This window comes from Amphibalanus amphitrite, unplaced genomic scaffold, assembly GCF_019059575.1.
Source record: "Amphibalanus amphitrite isolate SeventyFive unplaced genomic scaffold, NRLGWU_Aamphi_draft 000956F_arrow, whole genome shotgun sequence".
NCBI classification, from domain to species: domain Eukaryota; kingdom Metazoa; phylum Arthropoda; class Thecostraca; order Balanomorpha; family Balanidae; genus Amphibalanus; species Amphibalanus amphitrite.
The window spans coordinates 9861-35990 of NW_024882450.1; the positions used below are offsets into that span (position 1 = coordinate 9861).

The 26130-nt window shown below is 51.7% G+C and overlaps 1 protein-coding gene across 1 annotated transcript; it reads left to right on the forward strand.

The window, feature by feature from the left end:
* Positions 1-1403: 1403 nt before the first annotated feature.
* Positions 1404-25418, forward strand: LOC122368544 (the record flags this gene model as incomplete). The annotated part of the gene is made up of 2 exons (XM_043342564.1): positions 1404-1703; positions 24040-25418. Coding segments are annotated over 2 exons (470 nt in total), but the record flags the coding sequence as incomplete, so codon positions are not given.
* Positions 25419-26130: the final 712 nt, after the last annotated feature.

Here is a 26130-nt window from a genome sequence, read left to right on the forward strand (position 1 = left end):
TTAGGGCTATTCATTAATCTGATTGTCCAGCAGTGCCTTGGGAAAAAGCGCGCTTCGGGTCACCGGAGATGGGTCAATGATTGGTTGCCGAGGCGCAAAAACGTTCCTTTAGCTTAGAACAGCTCTCGCTTCCAAGACCAGACTGCTCAATGATGGAATGCATATGCAATAGTACCATCATTTTAGTGCCAAGTGAATTCAAAGGCCCCCATGGCCTGCACTCGTATCAGGCAAACTCACTGGCCCGCGCAGTTAGGGCTCAGACATTGTGCGAGTGCATTTCAATGTCTAATTTTGCACAGGTCCAGCAGCAAAGGGGACTCACCGTCCCTGGAACATTATCGATCCGTTAAGCACATTATAAATAAAACATCAGTGAACCACCAAGGCGTGTCGCTTGGATTGCCTGCGGAGGCGCAGTGGAGCTGTGTTGTGCTGGTGTTTTGGTATTCGTGCAGCGGATCAACGGGAGAAAGACTTGTTTCTCCGGCCCGCTGCCTCTACACGGAGAAGGCCCATTACCGTATTATGTCACGCAACAAATGACGAGCGTGCCTCGTGTCACGATGATCAATCGATGCCAAATTGTGGGTTTGGTTTCTAGACCAATACATGACGTCAAAGGCCACATCAAAGGTCGTCCAAGATCCGCAAATTGCGTGTTAGTGAAGCTTGTCTCATATTGCTTGGTACCTATTGTGAGGCTTTAGGTATACGAAGGTTGATACCCTTAGCTAGCCTCCACGACCACCATAAGGCCGTTTTTGCTAAAAATAAGAAAAAATGTACACATCACACACCACCAAACTAACAGCCAAACTGAACCAAACTCGTGTTCTGCAATCGGGGTTGCTACAGTTCACCCACGATTCTGTTGATGGATAATCATTCAGCGTGTGCCGTCGTGACAGCCTGTCATTTGCATGCCGGTAGTAATTAGCACGATCACCCTGTTTTCAGTCAGTCATGTTGTCGTATAGGTTAGCGTAATCGGAGCAGCACACAAGTCGGGATCATTGACGAAAGCAACCCTGTTCTAGGGCTGATTGATTCCGGAACATTTCGCAAAAGAATGCGCGTAATTATTTGTGAAATGCACCAAATGCAATCGTTATGATGCATTTATATCAGTTGTCGACAAAGTCACCTATGTTTGTCCTATTTTCTGCATTTTGCGGCGTTTGTTGTGTCCTGTTCCTCCACCAGTTGTGACCGCTCCCTTCGTCGCTGCTTAAGACACGTTCGCTCAAATTCTCCGCTAGTGTGACCCGTTCCTTCGTCCTTCTTCGTCAGTGTTCCCGGTCCGAGCGTCTCCGCTAGTGTCCCTGGTCAAAGCGTCTCCGTCAGTGTTCCCCGTCCGCGTGTCTCCACCAATGTGACCGTCCGTTCTCTCCGATCCGCAGAGCCGCGCGTGTCGATCGAGTCCGACTCGCAGGACCTGTTTGTGAACGCGGGCAGCACGGTCGAGGTGCGCTGTGTGATCGCGCTCACCGTCTCGCCGCCGGCGCACACGTTCTGGTACCAGGACGGCGGCCGGGTGGTGCCCGACGGCGCCCGGCTCCGCGTGCTCAGCCAGCGGTCCAACGACACCACGTCGGTGTCGACTCTGCGCGTGGAGCGCGCCCGTCTCGGCGACTCGGGCAACTACACGTGCGCTCCGAGCAGCCTGCCGGCGGCCAGCGTCCGACTGCACGTGCTCAACGGTGAGCGGGGCAACGTGTTCTCCCGGAGTCCCGGCTGGGCACCGGGCAGTGGAGGGTCAGGGGAGGGTTCCAGGGGCGCCAGAGGGTAACAGGGGGTCTGGAGTCGGGGTCATCGATACCAGGTGACGGAATTATTGACTATGTCCTGGAGAGTGGGATGCATGCGTTACAAACGACTATTTCTGTGAACCTTTTGTGAACTTCAATTTCGGTAGAAAAGCGGCGCCGGAAAGTGCACAGCACCATGGCTTTATATTGGCTCAGATCCGGAGTGAAATGCCAGTCGTTTGTCACAACCTTTGACCGAACGCCTCGCAGATAAACGGCCAGATATCTCAGAGGCTATTTGACAGCGCTGTGACGCTGAACTATTGCACCAATATTTTGCACGACTTACTCACAGGCATGAACTGAAGGTCCGTCCTCCCTCCCTCCCACCCACCCACACTCTCTCTCTCTCTCTCTCTCTCTCTCTCTCTCTCTCTCTCTCTCTCTCTCTCTCTCTCTCTCTCTCTCTCTCTCTCTCTCTCTCTCTCTCTCTCTCTCTCTCTCTCTCTCTCTCTCTCTCTCTCTTTCTCTCTCTCTCTCTCTCTCTCTCTCTCTCTCTCTCTCTCTCTCTCTCTCTCTCTCTCTCTCTCTCTCTCTCTCTCTCTCTCTCTCTCTCTCTCATTGTCATTAACGCACCATTACCCTGAAATGTTGTAAAGTGTGAGTTCTCACTAGGCACAGGCCGCCGTCTATAAGATTATCGCGTGCCAGTTTATCGCTGACTGGGACGGAACAGTTCATTTCGAGGCCTACAATCAAGCTCCATTTAGCGAAATTTGATCTCGCATATGTCGTCATGAGCTCATGGAACTAGCACATAAAACAGTTCGTAGAAGCATTTTGCTTCGGTGGCATGACAGATCGGTTATTTGAGCAGACAATATGGGCTGTCGAAGTCGCGAACTTCGCTCAGAACGATGGTTCAGATTGAACTGATGGGAAATGGCACACTTGGAAATTGATTTTTAACCCGCGCACCGACGGGGGGGCGGATATCCGCCCCCCCCCCTGAGGTTTTTCGCGAATAGCGGGAAAACCGCGGCGCACGCGCCGCGAAATTTGGTATGACTATAACCTCATCAATTTTACACATGGTGTGCAAGTTTGAACCTCCTACCTTTTAAGGTCAGGTCACCAGGTCACTTTGAATGAGCCAACCTAAAGTCACTTTTTTGCAACTTTGTCACCGTGCCAGAGCTACAGTAGATGTCGGAGGCCTTTGAAAGTCGCAGGATATTATTAGGTCATTAGTAGCTACAATTTGTATATCTCGGAATTTTGATATCGGTGACCTAAGGTCAGGTCAATTTCGCGACCTCCCCATTATAAGTCAATGCGGGAAAAATCAACTCCCTGTTTTTACCACTAAAACGGGTCGGAATGGCCCCATATACCATACATGACTTCATATACGATCAACCTTCACTACCTTGAGGTCTGTTTTGCTGTTGGGCAGCTGTGAGGTCATGTGACGTCATCAAAGGTCACCAAAGGTTTTTGGCCAATAACTCCTTGCAGGAACAAGAAACAGACGCGTGGATGGTCTCATTGTGTTCAGCTTGTCAAGACGCATCGAATGATATACATGATGACCTCGAGGTCACGTGACCTGAGGTCAATCTTTGACCTTGACCTTTCGAGGTCAACATATATATCATTCGATGCGGATAGACGAGAGGATCACGATGATGCCTGTTGATATCAATCAACACTTCTGCTGTTTTGCCGGCCTTAACGAGAAAATCAAGCTTTACACATTAAAAGGTCGTTGTATTTCGTTATAATAAATTATAGGCCAAAATTAAAACAAAGTTAGTTTTTGAATTCCCTCAGATCAATCACACATTCAGTAAAAACAAAAATCGATTCTCGCGCATTTCTTAACGCGCTGACAGCCAGGCAACACTTCTGATGTGCCAAGCAAATACATCATGGACGCCTCATCCGTAAATATTCAATTTGTTGTTTTGGAAACAACATCTTCCCCCCTCCGGAGGGACAGAATGGCCGTCCAATGTGCGCTTCTCAGGCAGCTACTTCCTCTCATATCCTGCTCGCTGGCCGTTGAAGACTCAGGAGTCCGCTTCCTCGAGCACACATATCTTGCGCGCTGGGCGGTGCACTATGCCGCCACGCACCCTGATCCGAGCCGATCGCACCCGGCCGTCTGGTCCCGGGAAGACTTCAACGACTCGCCCGAGTGGCCAGTAACCGCGCGGCACACCGTCATCCGCCAAGAGAATCAGGTCACCAGCCACCAGGTTTCGTGACTCTGTCGTCCACTTTCTGCGACAAACTAGACTGGGGACGTATTCTTTGAGCCAGCGGCTCCAGAACTGATTGGCCAGTGCCCGACTCTGACGCCAGATTCTTCGGCTACTGATGCCGCCGTCAGTGACCAGTCCTGGTGGTAGCTGGATCGATGGACGTCCAAGAAGCAGATGCGATGGCGTGAGCGCCTCCAGACTGTCGGCCTCCGTTGACACGTACGTTAACGGACGACTGTTGACCACAGACTCCACCTCCGTGATGACGGTCTGCAGCACTTCTTCAGTTACCAGGAGTCGACCTAGAACCGCTCTCAGAGCCCTCTTCACCGAGGCGATCATTGACTCCCAGACTCCGCCCATGTCACTACTGGCGGGGGGGTTGAAGTGCCACTGAATCTGATCCTGGGAAAGCCGGTCAGATATGACGGTTTGGTTCCAGCCTCGAATAAGCTTACGTAGTTCCTTCTCTCCAGCTCGTAAGTTCGTTCCATTGTCAGAGAACACCTGTGTCGGTCGTCCTCTTCTCGCCACAAACCTGGTGAACGCCATCAGAAAGCTATCCGTAGACAGCGTCCGAGAAATCTCCAAGTGCACTGCCCGCGTGGACATGCATGTGATCAGCAGGCAGTATCTTTTCTCGGTGCTGCGTTTTCCCGTTTTAATCTGAAGTGGGCCAAAGTAATCAACGCCGACTGAGTTGAACGGGTAGCAGCTGTCAAAGCGGGCCTTTGGCAGGTCTGCCATGCGTGGCTGACAGGGTGTCGCCCGCTGACGGCGACAGAGAGGACAGTCGCGCAGCACCTTCTTCACGAGCGCACGTCCTCTGGGGATCCAGTATTTTATCCGCAGATCATTAAGCACGTGGTCTACTCCAGAATGCATCAGTCTTTCATGTGACGACATAATGATCAGGGCGGTCACACGGCTGTCTCTGGGCAGGATCGCCGGGTGGCGAGTTTCTTCGGGTAAGGGTGCGCTAGTGAGACGGCCACCAACTCGAAGCACACCGTCTCCATCCAGCTGAGGTGTCAGCGGCTGCAGGTGGCTGTCTGTACGAACGCCACGGCCCTTCTCTAGCCCTCGCCCGCACATGGGGGGGGGGGTGGTTGCCACCCCCCCCAGGCAGTCTTTCTGCTCTGCACTCAACATTTTTAGAGCTAGAAGGCTGATTTTTCGTATAGCTGCTCGTCCATTCTTTCTTGATGTCCACTGAAAATTTCAAGTTTCTGTGATTTTTGGTTTCGGAGATATGACCTTGTTTTTCAGGTCATGTCATGACCCAAATGGCCAATTCTCAACATCTTGCGTTTGCCATGGGCCTTGTGAGCTTTTGACACCCTGATTTCGGCCTTTTTTGCCAGTCTTACCTCCCACCTATCATGGAACATGTTGTTCGACGATGTACAGATGTCAAGGTCAAGGTCAAGGTCAACCTAGGTCATCTAAGATAATTGCGCTTTAGGCAAGCTGAATTTACTTTTTGTGAAGTTTTTTGACTGCATTTTTGGTAAAAGCTTCTCAGATCATGATTTCATGTGATATGGACCCAAAAACAATCGGTGCACACATCAGTATACACACAGACACACACAGACATACAAACACATATAATTGACCTTGACCTAACTTGACCTGAAATGACCTCAGCAGCAAAATTCTGGTCGGATAGTGTGACAAAGAGGTTCTAGCTGGCTTGGCACCAGAAAACAGCATCGTCATCGGTATTTGATAAGCAGCGCACTTGATATCCAACGGTGACCCAAAACAGCAACATTTTTTAGTTTGACCTGACTTGGAAGGTCAATGACTGACCTGAGAAGGTAAAACTGGGTATCATTGGATTCGTCTCTTCCCAAAGAATCTTTTTGGTCTTTACTGCTAAGCTCTATCTCCAACAGGAACGAAATGGCGCGGGGGGGTGGCAACCACCCCCCCCCCCCCATGTGCGTTCTAGGATGGGAAAATGGCATGTGCGGGCGAGGGCTAGCGCTGAGACCTCCTGAGCAAAGGAGGTGCGTTGCATCTGGCGCACGATGGCGGTCTCTGCGCTCTGCAGCTCCTCAGATGACAGCGGACCAGTCAGCTTCCTAGCTGGATTGCCGTCTACGCCATAGGTCGCTGCAAAGTTGTGTAGAAATCGGCGAATCCATCCCATAGTTCGCTTGAATCGCGTCCAGCTGGAAAACCGATCAGGGTCCGGTCCTACGATCGCGGATGGCTGACCTTCACAACGAGTGGTCAGCACAGCCTTTGCTTCTGGGTCGTTTTTGTCCACTTCAGACCGCTCACGGTTGCTCGGCCAGCATTCCTCCGGTCGCCATAGGAAGTCGGGCCCTCTTACCCAGCGGCTGTCTCTGGTCAGTTCAGAAGCCATCAGTCCACGGGAGCAGTCGTCGGCGGGGTTGCATTCGCCCGGTGTGTGTCTCCATTGATTGGGATGCGTCGAATCGCGAATCTCAGCGACTCGATTCGCAATGAAGGTATGAAACCTTTTACTATCATTTGAGATGTAACTCAGCACGACTCGGCTGTCGCTCCAGTATATGGTATCGTGCAGTTCCAGCGTCAGCTCCTTTTTCACACAGGTGGCCAGCCGCACCGCCAGAACGGCGGCCTGAGTCTCCAGACGCACGATGGTTAGCTTTTTCAGAGGAGCTACACGACATTTGCTCATGACGAGCGCGCAGTTGATCTGTCCGTCCTCGTGTATTTCGCGGAGGTAAGCGACGGCACCAAATGCCCTCTCCGAGGCATCACAGAAAATATGAAGCTGTCTTAGCGAGACCGCTGCGTTCTGAGCTCCATACCAGCGTGAGACTCTCACATCAGCGACTCTCGGTAGGTCAGCCAGCCACAATGACCACTGGCGTGACTCCTCATCAGCAAGAACGGCATCCCAGCCCAGTTGGCTTGACCATAGATCCTGTAGCAGCAGCTTGGCAATGAGCACAAACGGCGAAACCAGTCCGAGCGGATCGAAAATGGAAGCCACGACACGCAGTATTTCTCGCTTTGTCGCCTTCTCTACTGCAGGTGTGGGTACAGTCACATGTAGGTCATCAGTCTGCGCGTCCCACGTCACGCCCAACACCTTCTCCGAGGGTAGCTGGACGCTCAGGTCGGCTGCACTTGGCACGCGCTCAGTGACTGGGATCGAAGATAGCACATCTTTGCTGTTGCTTAGCCACTTTCTGAGACGAAAACCACCTCTGGCTAGAAGTTCTGTGACCTCTCTCACCGTTTGTAGAGCGGTGTCACTGTTTTTCTCTGACGTGGCTAAATCGTCCATGTAGAAGTTGTTTTTGACCGTGGCTGTCGCTGCACGTCCAGCTGCGGTTGCAGCCCCCTTTTCTTCAGCGGTGCGGTGTAGCACAAAGCTCGCAGAAGCCGGTGACGACCGTGCACCGAAAATGACTCTATCCATCTGATAGATCTCTGGCGGCTTTCCGGAATCCATGTCACGCCACAAGAATCGAAGTGATAACTGATCTTCCCTTTTCACAGCTATCTGAAGAAACATCTTCTCGATGTCAGCAGTCACAGCTACGGCTTCCTGACGGAATCGAAGTAGCACCCCGGGAACCGTCTTGAGCAGGTCTGGGCCCGTCAACAGCTGCTCGTTTAATGACACGCCTGCATATTTAGCCGCGGCATCAAAAACGATTCTGAACTTCCCAGGCTTCGTGGGATTCGTGACGGCATGATGTGGTAAAAACCACTGTTTGCCGTCCTGATTCTCACAGTCGTCTTCGACCTTTCTTGCATATCCGTTTGACATGTAGTCCTTCATTGTCTGTCGATAGGCGTCAGCCTTGTCCGGTGCTCGTTTCAGCGCTCTTTCTGTGGCTTCTAGCCGCCGCACAGCCATCTGATAGTTGTCAGGTAGCCTTACGTCCTTGGATCGCCACAGGAGACCCGTTTCATAACGGTCCCCGCGCCATCGAGTTGAATGCTCCATCTGTCGCTCGGCTAGCCGATCTTCGTACGAGTGTGGCTGGGTCATGGCGTGGGTGGTACCGAATGCATCTGTAGTCCACCATTCTTGCATTAGCTCCGTTAACTCGTCATCAGCAGAGCGGTCTCTGACCATGTGCATGATCTCTCTCGCTCCCACAGGGACCAAGCTTGTGACCTTTCCTGTCAGACACCAACCGAAATGTGTCTTGATCGCCACTGGCTGCCCCGGTTTTCCAATCCTGGCTTCTTTTTGCACGACAGCTTCCATGACGTTCGCGCCGAGCAGCAGCTCCACCGTCTGGTGATTTGTGTCTGGCAGTTCTATGTCGGACAGATGGCTCCATTTCTCGCGCTGGCTCCAGTCGACTGTCGTGGGGCGGACGTTAAGCTGCGGCACCGTGAACGCCTCCGCCACCGTCACGATCTCAGTCTCGCCGCCTGGGGACAGTGGAGACAACTGCAGACTCACCTTCAAGGACGGTTTGCTCGGACCTGAACTTTCAACATTGCTGAGTCGCAGCCGTTCGGCCGAGCCGGTAATGGACAGATCCCGGACTACTTGTTCCGTGCAGAGGGACGTGTCTGCGCCAGGATCTAACAAGGCGTGGGTGTCACGGTACGATCCTCCATCTCCATGAATTCTCACAGGAACAACTTGCAGGAGTGTTGCATTCGTTCTGGTAGGCAACTGACCAGCCGCGGTGGATAGCACGCGCCTCGGATTGTCTGCCTCCGCGCCAGTTGATGGTCTCACACATATCTGAGTCGGTGCCGTGATGTGAAGCAGGTGATGGTGCTTGCCCTTACATCCATTTTGCCCACACACTGTCTTTCTAGGACACTTCCTAGCCCAGTGAGCATCACTGAGGCAGCGGAAACACCGCCGGCAGTCCCGTACCAGCCGGAGGCGCTCCTCAGGCGGCGCTGCTAGCAGAGTCGGACAGGCACTCAGCTCGTGCCACTCCGCCTTGCACACACTGCACTGCTCGGTCCCGGTCGCTGTAGCCAACGTAGTGCGCCACGACCCAGCCGGTGGCTTCTGACGCTGCTGCACCCGGGATGGTGACGACCTTCTGTTGTCTCTTGACTGCGTTACGGGAGCTGTTCCAGTCTCATGTTGGACCAGACCTGGCAGGGCGCGGCGACCAGCCAACACAATTCCCTTCAGCCACTGGTCTAGGTCGGCCAGCGTCGGAAAACGCGGCAACAGCTCTACCTCTCTCTGACCCCACTGCCAAGCGAGAGAGGCTGGTAGTTTTGAAACAACTTGTCTGAGGTTCGTCGTGGCGGTCAGATCACCCTGGAAGTGAAGTGAAGAGAGGACGCTCACGGCAGCGTGTAACGCTCGTGATAAGCTTGTCAGAGCGCTCAAGTCATTTTGTTTCACAGCTGGGTGCTGAAGAACACTCGACAGGGTGCTGCCGACTACGCTGGAAGGGTCTCCAAATTGTAGTTCCAGCTCGTTCATGGCCTCTTGGTAGAGGCTGCCGTCACATAGCAGCCCTCGCACTGCTTCACGAGCATCGCCAGTCAAACACGACTGCAAATGAACCATTCGCTCGGTGTCCGTCAGCGACCGGCTCTCGTGCACGAGTGTTCGGAACATAGCGCTCCATCTTGGCCATTCTAATGGCGCCCCGCTGAATTTCTCCAGCGTCACCTTCGGTAGCGCCGAGCACTCTCGTGTAATGCCACTGCCGGCGCCGTCGGACGGTAAGTTTTGAACCCATCCTCTCGTCCGTCTCTGAGGGTCTTCTTCGCCTGTATTCAGCTCTGGCTGCCCACACTGGTGCCTCGCCGCATGTCTGGCCTCCGCTCCAAGTCGGGATTCGCGCCTGCTCGCTATACTGCCAGCTCGGTCTTCAATTTCCTCATCTTCTTCAAGTAGTTTTAGCTCGAGTGCGTCCACCTCGGCCTGGTCGGCTGCTCGCTGAGCTTCTTCTCTGGCCTCTTCCATTTGGGCCTCAGCATTCCTCTGGGCCCGCTTTATCGCCGCGTCTGCAGCCTTTTGGGCCTGCTCAGCCCGCAGCTTCGAGAGCTGAGCTCGTCTCCAGGCTCCACTTCTCTTGGAGGAGGTTGTTTTCTCTGACGATGCCTCGCTCCTTGTTTTGAGCGATTCGGCTCCATCAGGCCCACGCATAGTCCCACTTAAATCAATTGCAATTCATAAAACAATCGTTTACAACGACCGCTACAATAATTAAAGCTTTTACGGATAATCCCGTTACAAGTATCCGGCCCGGAGGACCATTAAATGTTGATATCAATCAACACTTCTGCTGTTTTGCCGGCCTTAACCTTCGCCCCAGTGGGGGGGGCATATGTTACCACCCTGTCGCGTTTTTTGCATGTGAATAAAAAACCGCGGCGCGTAGCGCCGCGCCGCTTGGGGTAGCTTTTGGTACATCAATTTTGGACAATGTGTGAAATTTTTGACCCCAGGTCATGTCAGGTCAGGTCACCAGGTCAAGTTAACTGACCAAGCCTAAAAAAAGTTTGCAATCATGTCCAGCCTGCAGTGTTTGTCAGAAAGGTTTTAAACTTGGTGGATTGCATGCTGTTATAGGCGCCTACAATTTGTATATCTCGGATTTTTTATATCTGTGACCTAAGGTCAGGTCAGTGGCGTGACCTTTCCATTACAAGTCAATGGAGAAAAATGAAAATGCCTCTAGATCCGTGTGTACGCATCGGAACAGTCCAAATATTTCAGAATCACAATGATTTAGTCCACTCGTGATGACCAAGGTGTCTTTTTTGCTGATAGCCTCTAGACAGGTCATCCGAGGTCACTTGAGGCTACAAACAGTTTTTTGCCAATAACTCGCGATTGGAAAGAGCTAGAACGCTGGGGATGGTCTCATTGTGTTTGTCTTGTTGAGACGCATCGACTGATATGCAGCATGACCTTTTCCGGTAAGGTCATGACCTTGACCTGAGGTCAAATTTTCAAGTTGACCTTTCAAGGTCAAATTATAGTTCAATCGACGCGTCTCGGCGAGGGGAACACGATTCTGGCCATAGAAATGTCGTGGCTTTTTGTAGTCGAAAGTTATTGTCTAAAAACACTTTTCGTAAAAACAGCTATTTTTGGAGTTTTTGCCCTCTGGAGGCTAAACCGTTGACCTGAGGTCAATATTGATAATGACCTTTTCAAAAGAAGAGTTCAAAAGCTATGGTTTGCTCTTCCATGCGTTTTTCTAGCTACCATAGTTCCTGAGATAGCGGCATGTTTTCTGAAAAATATTATGACAATTGGCAAATTTTGACCTTTGATGACCTCTGGTGACCCCAATATTGCTCTAAGGTAAAAAATGGCCGAAATACTTTCGAACGTACGCATTCAGAGCTATCGACTGCTTTTTACCGCGTCTTTCTAGCCCTCTTAGTTTTTGAGTTAGAGGTGGGTGGTAACATATGCCCCCCTCACTAGGGCGAAGTTGGATGAGACCGCCACTGGGGCGCGGGTTAACGAGAAAATCAAGCTTTACACATTAAAAGGTCGTTGTATTTCGTTATAATAAATTATAGGCCAAAATTAAAACAAAGTTAGTTTTTGAATTCCCTCAGATCAATCACACATTCAGTAAAAACAAAAATCGATTCTCGCGCATTTCTTAACGCGCTGACAGCCAGGCAACACTTCTGATGTGCCAAGCAAATACATCATGGACGCCTCATCCGTAAATATTCAATTTGTTGTTTTGGAAACAACAATGCCCTTAGTTTGTTCCTATCTTGACTAATTCGAAAGTTATTCGAGAAAAAAACTCTCCTCCATATCTAGCGCCGCCATTTTGACTTTTTTTGACCTCTGTGACGTCATCTTTGACCTGACCTGAAAATGACCTTAGTAAAAATTGTAGATCTTGGCCGTGCGTATCCGATGCCGTTTACCGCTTGTCGCTATCTTGCTTCGTTCTCGAGATATCAGGGGGGGGCGGTCATCCGCCCCCCCCCCCGTCGGTGCGAAGTTGGCGCAGACCCCCGTCGGTGCGCGGGTTAACTTGAGCATGTACATGATAAAAAATAGTTGAATTTACATGACGCCAGCTTGGAAGTGTTTTATATGTCATCTTAGGCAAGACAATGCATGCTACTTGAAAGGTAACTATTCCTTCAATCAATTGTACGTACATACTAGATACATAGTACTACGTACATACATACGTACATACTAGATACATACTACGTACATACATACGTACATACTTGTACGTATACGTACTGATGGATTCGTTTTTGCTTTGCAGGATTGTAAAAGACAACGTTCTTTTGTGTTGTATATGTTTCGATTATTTTACGGATGGCCGTATGCCCGACGATTTACATGTTACTGTGGTGAGCTCAGCCTGACGTCCGACTTTGGTCCGTATGACTCAGATATAAACTTAACTGGTCTATAGCGTCTGTTATATGCATGCGATTGCATGATGACGTGGTTTTGCAGCATGATATATCTGTCAACCAGCGTAAATGTCGCACGAGGCACAGCATAAGACTCATATCTAAACACCGCAATCCAATTTTCTAATGCAGCCACACAACTACCCACACTGGTGAAGTAATTGCCAAGTCTTGGCCGTATGCAGCTGTTGTTTGCTGTTGGCATATGCAACAACGACTGTAATGGATTCCGGGTACCTAATAATTTAATAGTCATGATCGGCTCGCTGGCACGCCGTCGGGCGCCTGATGAGAACATTGTGTGGTGCCTAAGTGGTGCTGTAACACGGGCGTCGAATACTGATAGCATGGTGTCGCATATCATCCGACCACGGCGGCTACCCCCTCCCCTCCTCACACAGGGGTCGTAGACCGGCACCCACTATAGCCGCCGCCCGGGGGGGGGGGGGGGGGGAGCGATCGCCCACACAGTCCGGGGGGAGGTCGAAGGCTGAGGCCTCAGGGTCGGGTCATAGGCTCGAGGCAGGCACTCAGCGGCACTCAAACCCGCTATAACTTCATGCACTTACTGCTAATTAGCAAGAACTATGTGGTCAGTGTTTCCAAACACGTGTTTCCGTGCATGTGCATTCCTTTAAGTGCACGATAAAAGAAATAGTGCCTTGTCATAAATGTAGGCCGCAAAATGGCCTAGGTAAATGTCTGGCAATTTTTATTGTCAACAATGCGGTTCATAGTTAGTGTTAGCAGTAAAAGACAATGACAAATGACCTTTTGCTGACCGCCAGTTCTTATGCACGGTTATTGCCTTGTTGATCAATAATCCATAAGCTCTGACTCGTAAATGTCGGCTGAGGTAGCGTTCTCCCTTGTTCATAAATTCAAACTCTAACTTGTCTTTTGCTTGATACATTGAACTTGTAAAAAACATCAATGAAAGCTGCTGCTGTCATCACTATATAATGAAAATGTTGTCGCACCTGTGTTTGCCAGAATTTTACGTTCATGACTACTCGAGTAATGCCAACGCACACTCGCATTGAATGTATGTATTGATACCGTGTGAAAATTATTTGAGCAAGGCCGGAAATTACGTTGATTGTTGCAAATTATTCACACGCCGAATGTCACAAGGAATAATGCTTATTGTAGCCTATCATTTTTCTATACAAAATAATTCATTTACTCATTTATTGTTCTGCTACAACACTTCAAGACCCCGCCCTCAAAATTTCTAGCGTTCAAATACGAGCGAACGACGGGCACCATGATTCGCCATTTATTGCCACCGAATGTCTGGGGATATGCCTTTTTGAACCGAGCTGTGTAGTGTATAGGCTGCTCTGGCCATTTGTCGAGGAGCCGCTGTCGTTGTTGGTGAATGATCAGCCATTCTGAATGTGCCATTGGAGATCGGCCCGCCGCTGAAGTAGCGCTGCCTTCCGGCCGGCCGCCGGCGTGCAGCGCTCCCAGCATGAATTGATTGGCGGCGGGCGTGTTTTTTGGAGCCGGCTGACGACCTCTGGGGACATTTCTGCCCCATCGAGACCAGCTGGGGGCAGAGCAGCGGCCAGTCAGCCGCAGGCAGAGTGGTACTGCCACAGTCAGAGAGCGATACAGCTAGGCAGAGGACGAGGACAGAATGGTACAGAGCGGTAATTCAAAAGTGATATGCATGCAAACTTTGGAATGGTATCGTGGCTACTGCACTACCATATGAATACATCTGAGTCCATAGCATTGCTGTTAGCTAACAAAGTAACATATGTAAAGACGTAACAAGTGCGAACCCCTCCCTCCACACCTATTCACCTCACATATTCCAGCAGTTTATTCGCGGCACAGTGGGTGTCGTATGTCGTAATGCCGTGGCGCCTGCACTTCAATTGGCCTTCTGACTCCGCCGGTAGTGTCATTGGATATTCCAAACGACGGTAGTTTGCCCTGGCGTCGTGGCCGCAGTTCGTGTCGTTATGTGCACTCCGATATTAACATTTCAGCGGAGCGCCGGTCGTCTATGCTAAGTATGGGTTAACGATTCCGTGGCGGCGTCGGAATATGCTATCGACGCGCCGTGAGCGATGGGGCGACGGGTGTCCCTGGCGAGGCGGCGCCGGCCCGTGTCTGGAGCGACCGTCGGTATGTCCGGCCATCAGCTGAACCCCCCTATCCCCCCCCCACCCTACCCCCCTCCAGCCTGAAAGCAGTTCCACTCGCTGGTTAAACAGCGCGACGTTCCGCCAATATCCGCCTTTTCATCAGAAACATTGGATTGACATTGATCGCGATTTCGCGTGGCAATGACCTTGTTGCATGACAACAGCGGTCGGCGTGGCGCAGTTTTGTCCATGGCCAGGAGACGCTTGTATTAGGGAATGGTCTATGGGTGAGTCTGACACCGGTTTCTACATGAACATTGGACATTGGACATTCACCTCGATGCCGACATTGACGCAACCGCAGCCAGGATACTCTTTAGTGTGGATGATTGCAATGGACTATAGTTCAACAGCGTTCACCTGTTTTCGGATGGCACAGAGGCTCCCGGATTATCTCGTATAATGAAAATGACCTCCCTATGCGACTTTGATTGTGTGAATCTCATTGATCATTGATTATCCCATTTGGTAACGTATTTTATTTGCGGATATAACATAGATTTTGATGGCAGTTAGTCCTAGATAATTCCTCTCTGCATTGCGCTGTAAAGCTGCCAGTTGGCCGTTTGGCCGCGGGCCGGCGGACAGTCAGCGCCATCGCGGCAGCGTACCTCGTTTGTTAGCGACTTTCTACGACGGGCCCAAGTTCGACACAATGGCTGTGATGAAAGCATTGGGAGCAGCGCAGCGCCGTCACGAGTGCCTCGTCCCGCTGCCATTGTGTGATTTGCTGCACACTCGGGGACGGCCGCGGCCCGATCGGTCGGCATTGGCGGTGTCCTAAACCAAAGCTGACAATTAGACCAGTTTTTAACCAGTCACTCATGTCATTGGAAAATAAAATTCGCAATCACCAACCAACAGTTTGACCGTTAAAATTTGTCGTCCTGCAGCCCACTAGTCAGCATCAGCATAACATCAGGATGGAGATCGTCGAAGCCTGATCTGGAAAACTGTGAAATGAAGCAAAAAAAAAGGAAATAGAGGAAATGTTACGAATAGGTCAACAGAAGCTTTTATTATGAATATGACATGTCAGCTAAGGTTTTTGGTGGATCAAAAAACTACAGCTAGGTAAGCACGTTGAACATATACCGAGTCTCAATGGAATGTCTTGTATAAGACCACCTTCCATAGCAGTGATGCACTGGCTGTGCCTGTGGCCTATGCCCGCGCATTGACTGCTGACTAGCAAGCAAGTACAGTTTTCAAAGGCATACACGATGAAGGTTAGTTTTTTTTTCAAGGCCTGATTGAAGCATATGAGGGAAGTTTTCAACAGACTGCTGCCTTTATTGTCGGCTCGCTGCATTGTGAACGAACACCCTCGAGAAGGGTGGTATGTGAAAGTCCATCAACTTCAAAGTGAGGATGCCTCATACGGAAAACCCCACAGCATCAAATATGAATTTGTTGGGTGAACTTATGCGAAGCATGCAATTTTAGATGCGACCTGGAAGTGTAACCCAAAACTGCATTTATAATTTGTTTAGTGCTTCAAAACCATTTGGTCAGACCTTGTGCATTAGCGACTACGCAGTGGTACTGCCTACGCTAAGTTTATTTTCCGCTTCCCCTTCGAGCTGCCAGCAAACATAGAGACAATTAGCTATGCTATGCGTAACCAATCTCAGCGCAAACCTCACAACAAACTCCCTCCAGGAAAACACTGTAGCTGTACAAAAAGGGGCTATTGGTATATTCAGCCCAAATGAACACGACACAAACATACTATAGCAAGTATACATGTCTCAACCAAGACTGCCCTGCCAACGGGCCGCCACCCCTCCCCCCGCGCGGCGCAATGGTGTCCCCACCCAAACTAGAAACCCTGTCGTGTGTGTCCTCCCCCGGAAAAAGTCCTAACTAGAAAAAAACCGGGGGACCTAGTTGGGGAAAACCACATTTTGTGGAAAAACCCATCTTTATTTAAGAGTGTGGTGCGTGTAAAAAAAAAAGCCCCAAAATGGTGGTGGGTGGGTGGGAAACGCAAAAACATTTCAGAGCGAGAACACTGCTGACTTGCGTCAGACCGGGCGGCTTAGAACAGAGTGACCACGCAAATGCACTCAAACCCCGCGCCGTCACCGTCACGTGACACGAGTCGCTCCACCAATCAGAGGAGGCCGCCGCCTTAGCGGCCTTGCCGCCCGGGGGCGCAGGCGGCCGCCCGCCTGCCGCCGAATGCTGCTCGCAGAGGTCGGCCCGGCTCCGGGGCCGCCCCAGAGAAGACGCTCGTAGTGTCGCGGAAAAACCGGTTATATCTTGTCATATATAACCGGGCGTATTTTCCGCTTCCCCTTCGAGCTGCCAGCAAACATAGAGACAATTAGCTATGCTATGCGCAACCAATCTCAGCGCAAACCTCACAACAAACTCCCTCCAGGAAAACACTGTAGCTGTACAAAAAGGGGCTATTGGTATATTCAGCCCAAATGAACACGACACAAACATACTATAGCAAGTATACATGTCTCAACCGAGACTGCCCTGCCAACGGGCCGCCACCCCTCCCCCCGCGCGGCGCAATGGTGTCCCCACCCATTCAATACATCCACCCAGACACCAATGCGCCAAAATAAAACACCCCCTTCCCGAGACCAGCAGACCGAATGTGGGATACAAATTAACACAAAAGACCTATAGTCGCCGCCAGTGTCGAGACCAGTGGCGGAAACCCACCCAAATACGTGCTTGGTTGAAGGTAGGTAATTATTTTCTCAACCTGGCCCGAAGCTTACCAGAAACGCCACGATCCCTAAAACCTGCCAACATGGATGTGAGCGATACAGCGGTCACCATTGAACAACCATATTACGCCATTTATACCGAAGCCCTTACAGCAGGACGAACAACCAGTAGCATTAGCCACTACTGCGATGATAGCCTCCACCAACTAAAGGCCCTCGATATACCCGCCGAAAAAAAACCATCCATGAGTTCTGAGGCATCTGACAACAGACGCTGTATTTTCCTTTACCTTGAACCCTATGCACCTGCCTGTCAGCGCGACCATTAATTTTCCCAGAACTTTTGAAGGGATTAGAACAGTATCAACGGAGGACGTTGACAGCCGCCCAGCAAAAAAAGGGGAGGGCTCTCAGCTCGCTCCAGGAATCAGCGCTCTAAGCCGCCGTAAGGACACCCGCGCTACCGAGCGTCCTAGTGGCAGCCACCTGCGGGTAGACAAGCGAGCCGCCCCATGTCCGTTGTAGAAGGTGGAAGAATGGAGCATCCCGGGCAGCACCCGAGGCCATGAGAAACGGCTTCCCCGGGCAGACTAGCGAGCTGCTTTTTCTTTTATTATTGTTATTGTTATTGTTAATAATTATTGTTTTTATTGTATTATTGTTATTATTGTTATGATTTTAGCGCCGCCCCTTAAAAAACATGGAAACCCATTGGTTGTTAAGCAACTGAAAACAGAGGCCGCAGCTACTGTTACGTGTACCTTAGCCCCTGTGCTACACGTGGCAATGATGACCATGAATGTTTTATGTTACCTAAAAACTTGGCAAGGGGTTAAAACAGTGACCACGAGACTATAGGTAATCAGGTCATAGATAGCCGACCAGCAAAAAGGGGAGAGCTCTCAGCGCGCGCCGGCATCAGCATTCTAAGCCTCCGGAATGACGCCTGCGCTATACCGGCGTCCTGGCGGTAGCCAGCTCCAGTACGTCCTCGGCAGACCAGACAGCTGCCCCGAGGCCGTTGTAGAAAGTGACGCCCCCGGGCAGACTAGCGAGCTGCCCCGAGGCCGTTGTAGGAGAGGACACCCCCGGGCAGACTAGCGAGCTGCCTCGGGGCCGTTGTAGAAAGGGATACCCCCAGGCAGACTAGCGAGCTGCCCCGGGGTCGTTGTAGAAGGGGACACCCCCGGGCAGACTAGCGAGCTGCCCCGGGGTCGTTGTAGAAACAGGCCACCCCTCCCGCCCCCGGGCAGACTAGCGAGCTGCCCCGGCGTCGTTGTGGAAGGGGACACCCCCCGGGCAGACTAGCGAGCTGCCACGGGGTCGTTGTAGAAGGGGACATCCCCCGGGCAGACTAGCGAGCTGCCCCGGGGTCGTTGTAGAAGGGGACACCACCGAGCAGACTAGTGAGCTGCCCCGGGGTCGTTGTGGAAGGGGACACCCCCCGGGCAGACTAGCGAGCTGCCACGGGGTCGTTGTATAGAAGGGGACACCCCCCGGGCAGACTAGCGAGCTTCACCCGGGACTTGCAGAATTGGGCATCCCAAGATTCTCCGAATGTTCGGGGCAATTACCCGACCTGAATACCAAAAATACCCGTTTTGGAAATCTGATAGCATCCGCATCACCCGCCACGGGCAACAAGCTTGCCTTTCCGCGAAGCTCCGGATTGATCAGGGACCAAATGACCGGCATACAGACGCTGTAAACAGGCCAATATGGGTATAAAGGTTGCCGTTGCTTCCTAGTTCGACACGTTTTGGAGGTGTTTACTGCCTCCAAACGCCGAGCTGGCTCAATGTCACCCATAGAAGGTACAGTAACTCACCCACCAACCAACCATAGGCAGGTCCTGAGTGACGTCAACCCTGATGCTGGCGAGGGGTACCCCGTTCCAGTGTCCCAAAATTTGTTGATTTATGTAGGAAACGACATCCAAATGAAATCACTTTTCACTCGCCTCCATTTTCTAAGCCCATTTTCCACTCCCAATTTTACCAAGAAAAAACATTTGCATGGATCGATAGCCATTTTACTTTCCACATACCAGCCTTGTATTAAATTTTTCTGTACATTCTTTTCCCACTCCTTTTGGGCCTTATCTGACCATCAATTTTCCACCCTTATCCCTTATTTGGTGAGTAATTTTCATAGACCCAGGAAACAGGGGGCAGCCCCCCCCCCCAACCTGAGAGCCGAGGGGGCGGCGCCCCCTCAAGATTGAGGCAGCGAAAAAGGATCTTCCCTCCCTTTTCCGGACTTCTTGTTTCCTTTATACATCTAAACATAAACACACGGCATTTCCCTTGCCATCTGAATGGTTTCCGCTGTTACAGTATCGATTTGACATCTGCTGTTGTCATCCCGCTTTTGTTTGGGTCTGACCTTGGCCATAAGTTTGGCAGGCCAGATTTTATACTGCACCAGCTTAAGTCAACTTTGAGAAATACATAACGTACAACTGTGGTAAAATCGTTGCTATAGGTACACAGTTTACCCGCTCCGGGTGTAAGGGAGGGGTGTGGGGCAATGAGTGCACTGACGTGGCGCCCTTGGAAGGCCGGTATGGGATTAAAAGCTCAGCGACACTAAGCGCTTGTATGGTGCCTTCGGTTATCGTTAGCATCCTCAGAATCACCGGCGTAGGGCCCTCAGAGCCGCCGGTAAGGGGCCTTAAGAGGCACTGGTGTGGGAATGTCATGCAGGTGCCGGTGTGGGCGCTAAGAGGTGCTAGTGTGATTCTCTCAGAGGCGCCGGTGAGGGTCCTTACAGGCGTTGCTGTGGGCCCTCAGACGCTGGTGTGGAGCCGTTACAGACGGGTGTGGGGCCTGAGCTGCGGACGCGAACCCTCTACAAGCCGGCAGGGGGTTCTCAGTGACCGGCAAGAGGCCCTTAGGCCAGCAGAAGAAGTTCTGTGGGGTCCTTAGAGACCGGCATGGTACTATCAGACGCCGGTGGGGCCCTGAGAGTCACCGGACCGGTGTGGGGGGCCTCAGAAGTCACCAGTGGGTGGCCTTTAGATGCGCCGGTGTTGGGTAGGGATTCGGGTCCTCACTCTCAGAGTCGCCGATATAGGGCATTAATAGGCACTAGTGTAGGCACTCAGAGTTGGGGGTGTGAAACCCTCAGAGACACCGGTGTGGGCCCTCATAAGCGCCGACGAGGGCCCCCACAGTTGCCGTTATAGGGCTCTCAGAAAAATAATTGCGGGACCATCACAGGCGGGAAATGCCCCTAGAACTGGGCCCTCATAGGCCGGTAAGAACTTTCAGAGGCCAGTAAGGGGCCTTTGGAGACCACTGAAGGGCCCTTAAAAGGCACAAGAGGCCCTCAGAATCCGGCGTGGGGCCCTTAAAGAGATATCAGTGTGACAATTTAGGGTCCATGAGGTGCTCTAATGAGCCCCATGGGGCCCTTCTATATGGCCATTGTTAGCCCCCAGTGGTCAAATGGCGCCACAGGGCCCCTCGGACCCGAGGCTCCCTTTGAACCCGATGGGGAGGTGGGGTACGCGTCCCCTTAGACCCCTAGCTACGCCACCGTTTCATATGCATCATGTGAGGTATCTTATATGCTCGCCCCCCCCCCCCCCACCTTGAAAATCGTTCCCGGGCCCCTAGTAATTTTCCTTTGACACCCAAGCCAAAATACAATTTTGGGACACTGAGGGGAACTCCCAGTCCTAACAACGCATACTGACTTACTTCATTTTAGCTAAGGATGATAGTACCTGACCTGTATTGTTCAATGTTCATTCGCTGTTTTGCAGGAGAAAGGTCATATCATATTCTATAGCGACAAGTAGAAATAATATGCTAAGAAATAGACTGCTTTGAAGATAGTTACAGACGATTTAAAAACCCTCAGCAGCAGCAGCAAACCAAGGTTGAAAACACGTCTAACGTTAGAGTTGACTAGATTTCATTTTTATCTTCGGACTTCGCCTAACGATTTTATCACAATTTTATTACTATCTTAGTATCTTACTTTCCACCAGCATTGCCCTCATGTCCCTATTGGTGGAACCAAATATCCCTTCAAAAATGCCGATATCGCCCATGCCCAAGCGTTCACTATCCACCCTATCGGGTCGCCTAGAACCTCCATTAACAGATATGTATCGGGCCCCGTACATGGAATAACGTACCTTTCAAAACCCCGGCCAGCTTGGCCTATACCTGACGATGTCCCGTAAGACCTGCTAGGCAGCACCACTGGAGCAAGATGAGCTGGGAGGGGTCGGAACTCCCCCAGCTGACGTGGGAGCTGTGAAGGAATCCTCCAGCGGCCAAAGAAGACTGGCAAAGCGGGCCGGCCCCGCCGAGTGTGCCGATCCGTCGCCGTTCAGAGTCGGATGCCAACCACCAAGCCATGGAAGAAAAAAAAAACAGAATGTGTCACATAACCATTTTTAGCCGAAATCTCGTATCAAAAGGGGCTATATACGAGTATACTGGAGCCATTTATCTGACAATGCGTGTGATGACATATCAGCAGGATATGCATATTGCAGATGTCGCTTATGCATGCCTTGGCAATGCTCTATTGACCAACGACAAGAAAGGCACCTCACTCTGGCAAAAAAACAAAACGATTTACAAACGCCACACCATAAAAAACGAAACTCAGTTAACTCGTACCTCAATGCAGAGTGAGAGCCACACAATCCCGGGCTACCCTCAAACTGCATCCTAGAGAATGGCATACCTACTGCAACCTTTAAACATGGGTGTGAAAACTTCCTCTGGGCAATAGCCTGTAACTTCCTAAGCTATCGCTAATGCATCCCAAAACCACCTTACATAATTCCCCATCTAATCCATAATATCCTAGTCCGCCGAGACTTATCATACCCAAACTGGGTTCCACTGTACCACCTCTGTACCTCTGTATCACCCACTAAACCTTTCATTCCAACCTATCAACACCAGATAACAATACCATCTTAGACAAATACCATTGCATTGGTTATCCTTACAATGAACTCCATTTACCCTCTCAAGTCTCACCCGGTAGTTGGTACCCTTGTTATCAACAATCTCTAACCCATTAATGAAGACCCCGCTCGGACACGCTCGGACAGAGCCAACATCACCAGCAGCTCATTCTCCACGGGGTACGCCCACCTGGCACACCTTACGCCAGTAACCGTTCACCTGTATGGGAACCACAGTTCAACCAACACCAGGTACCACAAACGGCAATTCTACCAACTCTCTGCACAACCACCGGCCAACACCACGTGGCCACCAAACCCTACGCCGGCCAGGCCGTGCACTCTGAGCTGCTACACCGAGAAAGCATGAGCTGATTTCACTCACACGGAGTGTAGAATGGCAAAGTCCGGCGCTCCGTTCCAGGGAAGAAACAAAAAGCAGTTACAGCTATGTTACACCTAGCAAATACCTACACTCAATCTCCCAAAATCTGAAAAACACACCAAACCTATTTCTACCAGCAGTCCAAGTTTCGTTGTTTCATCTAACCTTCAAGAACCTATAATACCGGGCATTTGCCGACCCCTTGCTCATCGACCCTCTTCTTACCGTGATAGCATAACATAAGCACAAAAATAACCAAACCTCATGCCGAAAATGGGAAAAAAAATCAGACAGAAACAACAAACCAGTAAAAAATAAACATAAAAACCCCGAAAGGAAAAAACATCCTCGTCAATCAATATAACATTGATATAAAACCGAACTTATACTTCCCTTGATGTCTTCCAGTTTCCACTGAACACGACCACAGTAAACGCAAAAACATTTCAGAGCGAGAACACTGCTGACTTGCGTCAGACCGGGCGGCTTAGAACAGAGTGACCACGCAAATGCACTCAAACCCCGCGCCGTCACCGTCACGTGACACGAGTCGCTCCACCAATCAGAGGAGGCCGCCGCCTTAGCGGCCTTGCCGCCCGGGGGCGCAGGCGGCCGCCCGCCTGCCGCCGAATGCTGCTCGCAGAGGTCGGCCCGGCTCCGGGGCCGCCCCAGAGAAGACGCTCGTAGTGTCGCGGAAAAACCGGTTATATCTTGTCATATATAACCGGGCGTATTTTTCAGAGTTAATCAGTACCTATCAGCATACCTCCTTAGCTGAATGGCTATGAAAATATGCACACGCATGCCGTTGAGGTTTTCTTCGCATCTAAAATTCTTATTGTGAATTCTATTATGTACATATTTTCTGACTTAAAAAGTAACACGCGACATACGCGCCAACTTCGCCACTGTCACTGCGACATTCTACAGGGAAACCCACTGATAGTGGCTCCCAGAACTGCGATAATTACCAAACTTGGCGCACTCGCTGCTGCTTATAAGAATGCCACGTTCCCGGAGGCCGAAGTGTGTCGCCGGCGGCGATTTGGGCCGGCTGTATCAGCGGCGGCGCCTGATGGTACCGAGTCGCGCCCCTCGCAGCGTCTCATATCGCCGCAGCCGAAAATGACAGGATGGTTAGCGCCACCCGGATGGCGTCGCTCCAGCTGCTGCGTCGTTTGGCGTTACGAGCTTTGGGCGTTACGAGCCCTGGGCGTTACGAGCGCGGCCAATCGGTGTCGCTCGCCGCCCGCCGCCGACCCGGGTCGGCTCGCGCCGGCCGCCGCGGCGGCGACTGTGGCAGCGTGATAGCGAGCCGGCGCGGCGCCAATGCCATGAGATGACATTGGGGTGGCCGGCCGGGTATCATTGCTGTCAGCGCCGGTAATGGACCACTGACTGCGTGCGGAGGGAAAGGGGAGGGACTTCGGGGTCCCACCGCTGACAGTGTGCTCTCTGACTCCCGTGTGTCTCTCTGTCGACAGGTGAACACCACGCGGCCATGCAGGACGGTGTGAGCGCCGGGTGGCCGGCGCGCCGCTCGCCGCCGCTCTGGCCGCTCTGCCTGACCCTGCTGCTGGTGCTGGACGCCCTGTCACCGGCCACCCGGGCCGTCCGACGGCAGGCGACGGACGCTGCCCGCTCCCCGGCGTGATGGATGGCCGCGTCGATCGGTCGGTGGTCCGCGGCTCTGGCGGCGGCGCGCCCGTGACCGCCGCCAGAGCCCACCGCCGCCGCTACCGACGGCCGTACCCCTGGGACGGCCACTCGCCGGGAGAGAGATGGAGCGCCGACCGGCCGCCGACAGGCCCGTGCACAGGGCGGGACCCCGAGCAGGACTGGTGAGGGGTCTCCCAACTGTTGGTGTCGCTGGGTGACTGTCGATGGACCAGTTCTGTTGGTGAGGACGGACAGCGATGGACAGACTCGGGGCGATGGTAACGTCGCTGACCGGTCGCGTCTGTGGAGCAAATGAGCGGGGCGGCGGTGGTCGATAGTTTTCCTCGCGCGCCTGTCGTTACCGCCTGCCGCTGACGACTCGGACTGCTGCGCCGTTTCCGCGGCTGGCTGAGGCCGCCCTCGGTCGGCGACTGTTCGTATTTGGCCGTGCTCCCGCCGCCGTGTGGCGGGCCAGAGACTCCTGGAGAGCGGCCGTTACCGTGCGCGGCACGTCGCGACAAATGAGCGGCCGGTGAGCCAGTTAAGCCTCGCTCGCGCCGGACACTGGCGTCCAAATGGCCGCTGTCGTCAATCAGCTGGGGTAGGTGAGACGGTGAGACGGCGCCCGGCAGACCGCACCGGAGCCGATGGGCCGACACGAGACTCTAATGAAAAGTTGGCAGGTCTAGGACGGCCACGTGCAGGTCTGGGACGGCCACGTGCTGTGAAATGAATTGAAAACGGCGCTGTTCAGGCGCAGTGAAACTCAAACAGGTGAGATGTAAGATGTGAGAGGGCGGTGAGATGTTAGCTCTGAAAAATCATGTGGAGAGGAGACTTCATGGGGCTAATGTAAGCGTCCAAAAACAATGGTTCTGGCTAAGGAATACTGTTCACAGAATTCTGCGAACGGGTTTTGGTGTTATCATGTGCATGTTCAAGATGTTTCAGTGTGAGCTAAACGGTGGTCGTTACTGAAACTTTCGACTAAATAATGTTACAAATTTGTCCAGCAAGATAATCATGATAATGGGCTTTGGAATCGGCCGAGTTTGTTGTTACACTGTTTCCCGGTCGCTGAATATGGTGCTGAGCTGGTTCCATGGTGTTCGATGGAAATAATCATGTTATATCGGGTCCTCCATGTTCAGAGCGGAGATTCGGGATCTAATGGTAGGTATGTGTGGTGTGATGCCAACGGTTCCTTCAGAGAGCGCCATGAGAACAGGCCCCGCCAAGTGAACTGATCGCCGGTAATTCCAGTTGTCATGGTGCCATGTTACACTCCTTGCGGCGGGTGCCGACACAATGTGGACGTGTCTCGCCCTGAATAACATTCGCAGTAGCTCAAAAACAATAAAATGGTGATCGCGGAATATGGAACCGGTACGTTCGACCGTCGTCACAATCAAGCCCATCCCGTGAGTGGCTGCTGACACGGGGTGGGAGGCCGTTTGTGATGGTCCTATGTGGCGCAACATCCCCAAACTTTAACCCTATTAGTGGCAGGCTCCTGACTACCCCTATTAATGGCAGTGGGGGCTGTTTACGACCCCCCTTGATATCTCGAGATCTAACCGGCCGATTTTCAAAATTCAAACGGCATTCGATTTCGCTCAACGAGATCTACATTTCTAAAAAAAAAATATTAAAAAATGTCAATAGGGGGTAGAGGGGGGTAAAAACGGGCAAATTGCAGATACATTTTAGACTGTTTATCACGGCCAGGTTTCTGAACCAATCTTAACGCAACTTTTGCCGATCGATAGAGAATGAACCAGGAATTCACATGGATCCTAAAAATATGCATTTTCAAAAATCATAGGCGGATACAGATCATTGAGATTGGGGGTACACAAAAAGTATAGTAAATAAGGTTTTTGTTGGTACTGTTTCTAAAAAGGGTGGCAATGGTC